Genomic DNA, 2,098 nt, shown 5'->3' with positions numbered 1-2,098 from the left:
CCCCCCCCCCCCGCCAGTCCCAACCCTGTGCAGACTACATGGGCCGCTCCTGGGGCTGGTGTGCAGAGCTGGCCTGGCCCCGGCCTGGTGACAGTCTCCTCCTCAGCCTGGCCAAAGCTTGGATGGGGTTCTGGGTACACACGGCTGGGTGAGTCACATCTGGTGGGGAGGACCTGTCGGGCCCGCTGCAGGGCTGCCGAGGTGGGGATGCTCGGGACTGGCCTGGTGGGGTCCTGCCCACGCTGCCCATCCTGCAGCCAGGAGAGTGCCGTCTGCCCAGAGGCCTGAGGGAGGACCAGGTGAGATGCCCTGTGAGCGGGGGACCACTCCTCCCCATCTGCCCTTCTGCTCCACCTGTGGCAGAGCTTCACTCACCCTGGGGATGCTCTCTGGGCCTGGGCAGGGGATGCTGCTCCTGGGATCCCCTTGCTGGCAGTGGGCCAGAGCTGGTCCTGTGGGATCAGCTGCAAAGAAAGCCAAGCTCAGAAGGCCCCTCCTCACTGCACAGAAGGGGCGTCATAGCCCGGGGTGGACAGGGAGGGCATGAAGCTGCAGCCACAGTCCCCATCACCAAGGGGCAGGGCTTAGGGAGCCTTCCGGGGCTGTCCTTGACTGCAAGCGCTCAGGGAGGCAATGAGAGTGGGAGGCTGCTTTCTGATAAGACTCCGGGCAGCACTTGGACTAAAGGTTTGGAGGGCGATATGGGGGTGAGAGGCAGGAGGTGGGAGTGGGGGGCCGGGGCCGAACTAGAAGACTGGATCCCTAACATCTTTGCACTTTCCTGAACCATGGGAGAGGTTTCACAGAAGAGCGGCCTAAGCCTGTGTAAGGAGGGCTCTCGGCAGGTTCCCAGGGCAGGGTCTGAAGCCCTCTGCTGGACAGAGGCCTCCTCCAAGTCCCCAAGGGCCTGTCCCCTCAGGCCCACCTTGAGGCCCCCTTGCTGGGCCACCTCTCGGATCCGAGACAGCATCGACTGGAGTCGCTCGTTCTCTTCCTGCAGGACCCGGATGCGGATGTTGTTGGCCCGCACTTGCCTCTCCATGTCATCTGTGACATTGCCGGAGCCTGCAGGGACATGCTAAATGAGACCTCACCCTGCAGGGTCTGCCTCCTGTGCCCAATGGCACCGGGCCTCTGAGGGGACGCATGCCAGGTTGGGTGGGTGACCCACACACGGGGAGAACAGTGCCCTGCCTCCCATTTCATCGTCCTCCTGAGGCCTTGTTCCCCTCTCCTTGTCCCTTTGCCTGCTGGGATGGTGACTGCATTATCAAATTTGAGAGCTGGGGGTGAACATGGGGCTCACAGAACACTTAGCAGTTAAGTGCTGGAGGTGGAGTGTCTTTTGAGGCCACCTGTTTTTGGCAGGCCAGAGAGACAGCGAGGTGTGGTCCACACAGCCAGCTTGGGGACGAGTCCCAAGCACCTCAAGGATGACCTTCCTGTCACTCTGGTGACGGGCACCTCCTGACCTGGGTGAGCTGCTGCCCATTCTGATTCTTGGTTTCCTGGCTTGTACAAAGGAGCCACTGCCCACCACGGGGCAGCTGAGGGGGGACAACCTAGTGCTTGGTGCTCAGGAGTGATGGCAGCACCACCGGCTGAAGGGTGGCGGATCTTCCTGACAGCTCTGCGAATGGAGTCCCTCCCTGCCCCGGCCCAGCTGAAGAGGACTTGGAGGGGCTGGGAAGAGAACCCAGGTCACTTGACACCAGCCTTCTAAGGAGACAGGTACAGCACTCCAGTGCCATGAGGTCCAGGACGCTGGACAGCTCTGGCCTCGTGGCATGCTTTGGGGAGATGCCAGGAAAGGGGACACAGGGAAGTCAAGCAAAGACTGGCCTGTGACACAGTGGAGAGCACAGGCTACAGAGGCAGCCCGCTCTGTGACGGCAGGGCAGCCATCCCCTCTGGGCTTCATCTGCAGAGTGGCTGTCACACAAGCCCCGGGTGCGCCCTCCACTGCCCCCCCCAGCCATGGGCCCCTACTCTGGATCTGGGCCTCTGTGGGCCTGTGCAGGTCCGGGAAGGCCACCAGCAGCCGCTCGCGCTCCCGCAGCTCCACCAGCTCCCGTTCCCGCTCCCAGGTGGGCAGCCC

General features: G+C 63.1%; 1 protein-coding gene across 1 annotated transcript in view; it reads right to left on the bottom strand.

Moving 5' to 3' along the window:
- Positions 1 to 7: 7 nt before the first annotated feature.
- CCDC157 (coiled-coil domain containing 157) overlaps positions 8 to 2,098 on the bottom strand; it is an 11,414-nt gene continuing 9,323 nt past the window's right edge. The window contains 4 exon segments of the mRNA XM_027771618.1: positions 8 to 284; positions 376 to 464; positions 926 to 1,072; positions 1,074 to 1,111. Coding sequence (XP_027627419.1) covers positions 35 to 284; positions 376 to 464; positions 926 to 1,072; positions 1,074 to 1,111 — 524 coding nt within the window. The 3' untranslated portion in view covers positions 8 to 34.

This window comes from Tupaia chinensis, unplaced genomic scaffold (assembly GCF_000334495.1).
Source record: "Tupaia chinensis unplaced genomic scaffold, TupChi_1.0 Scaffold000226_1, whole genome shotgun sequence".
NCBI lineage: Eukaryota > Metazoa > Chordata > Mammalia > Scandentia > Tupaiidae > Tupaia > Tupaia belangeri.
This window is presented reverse-complemented; position numbering and strand designations above follow the sequence as displayed.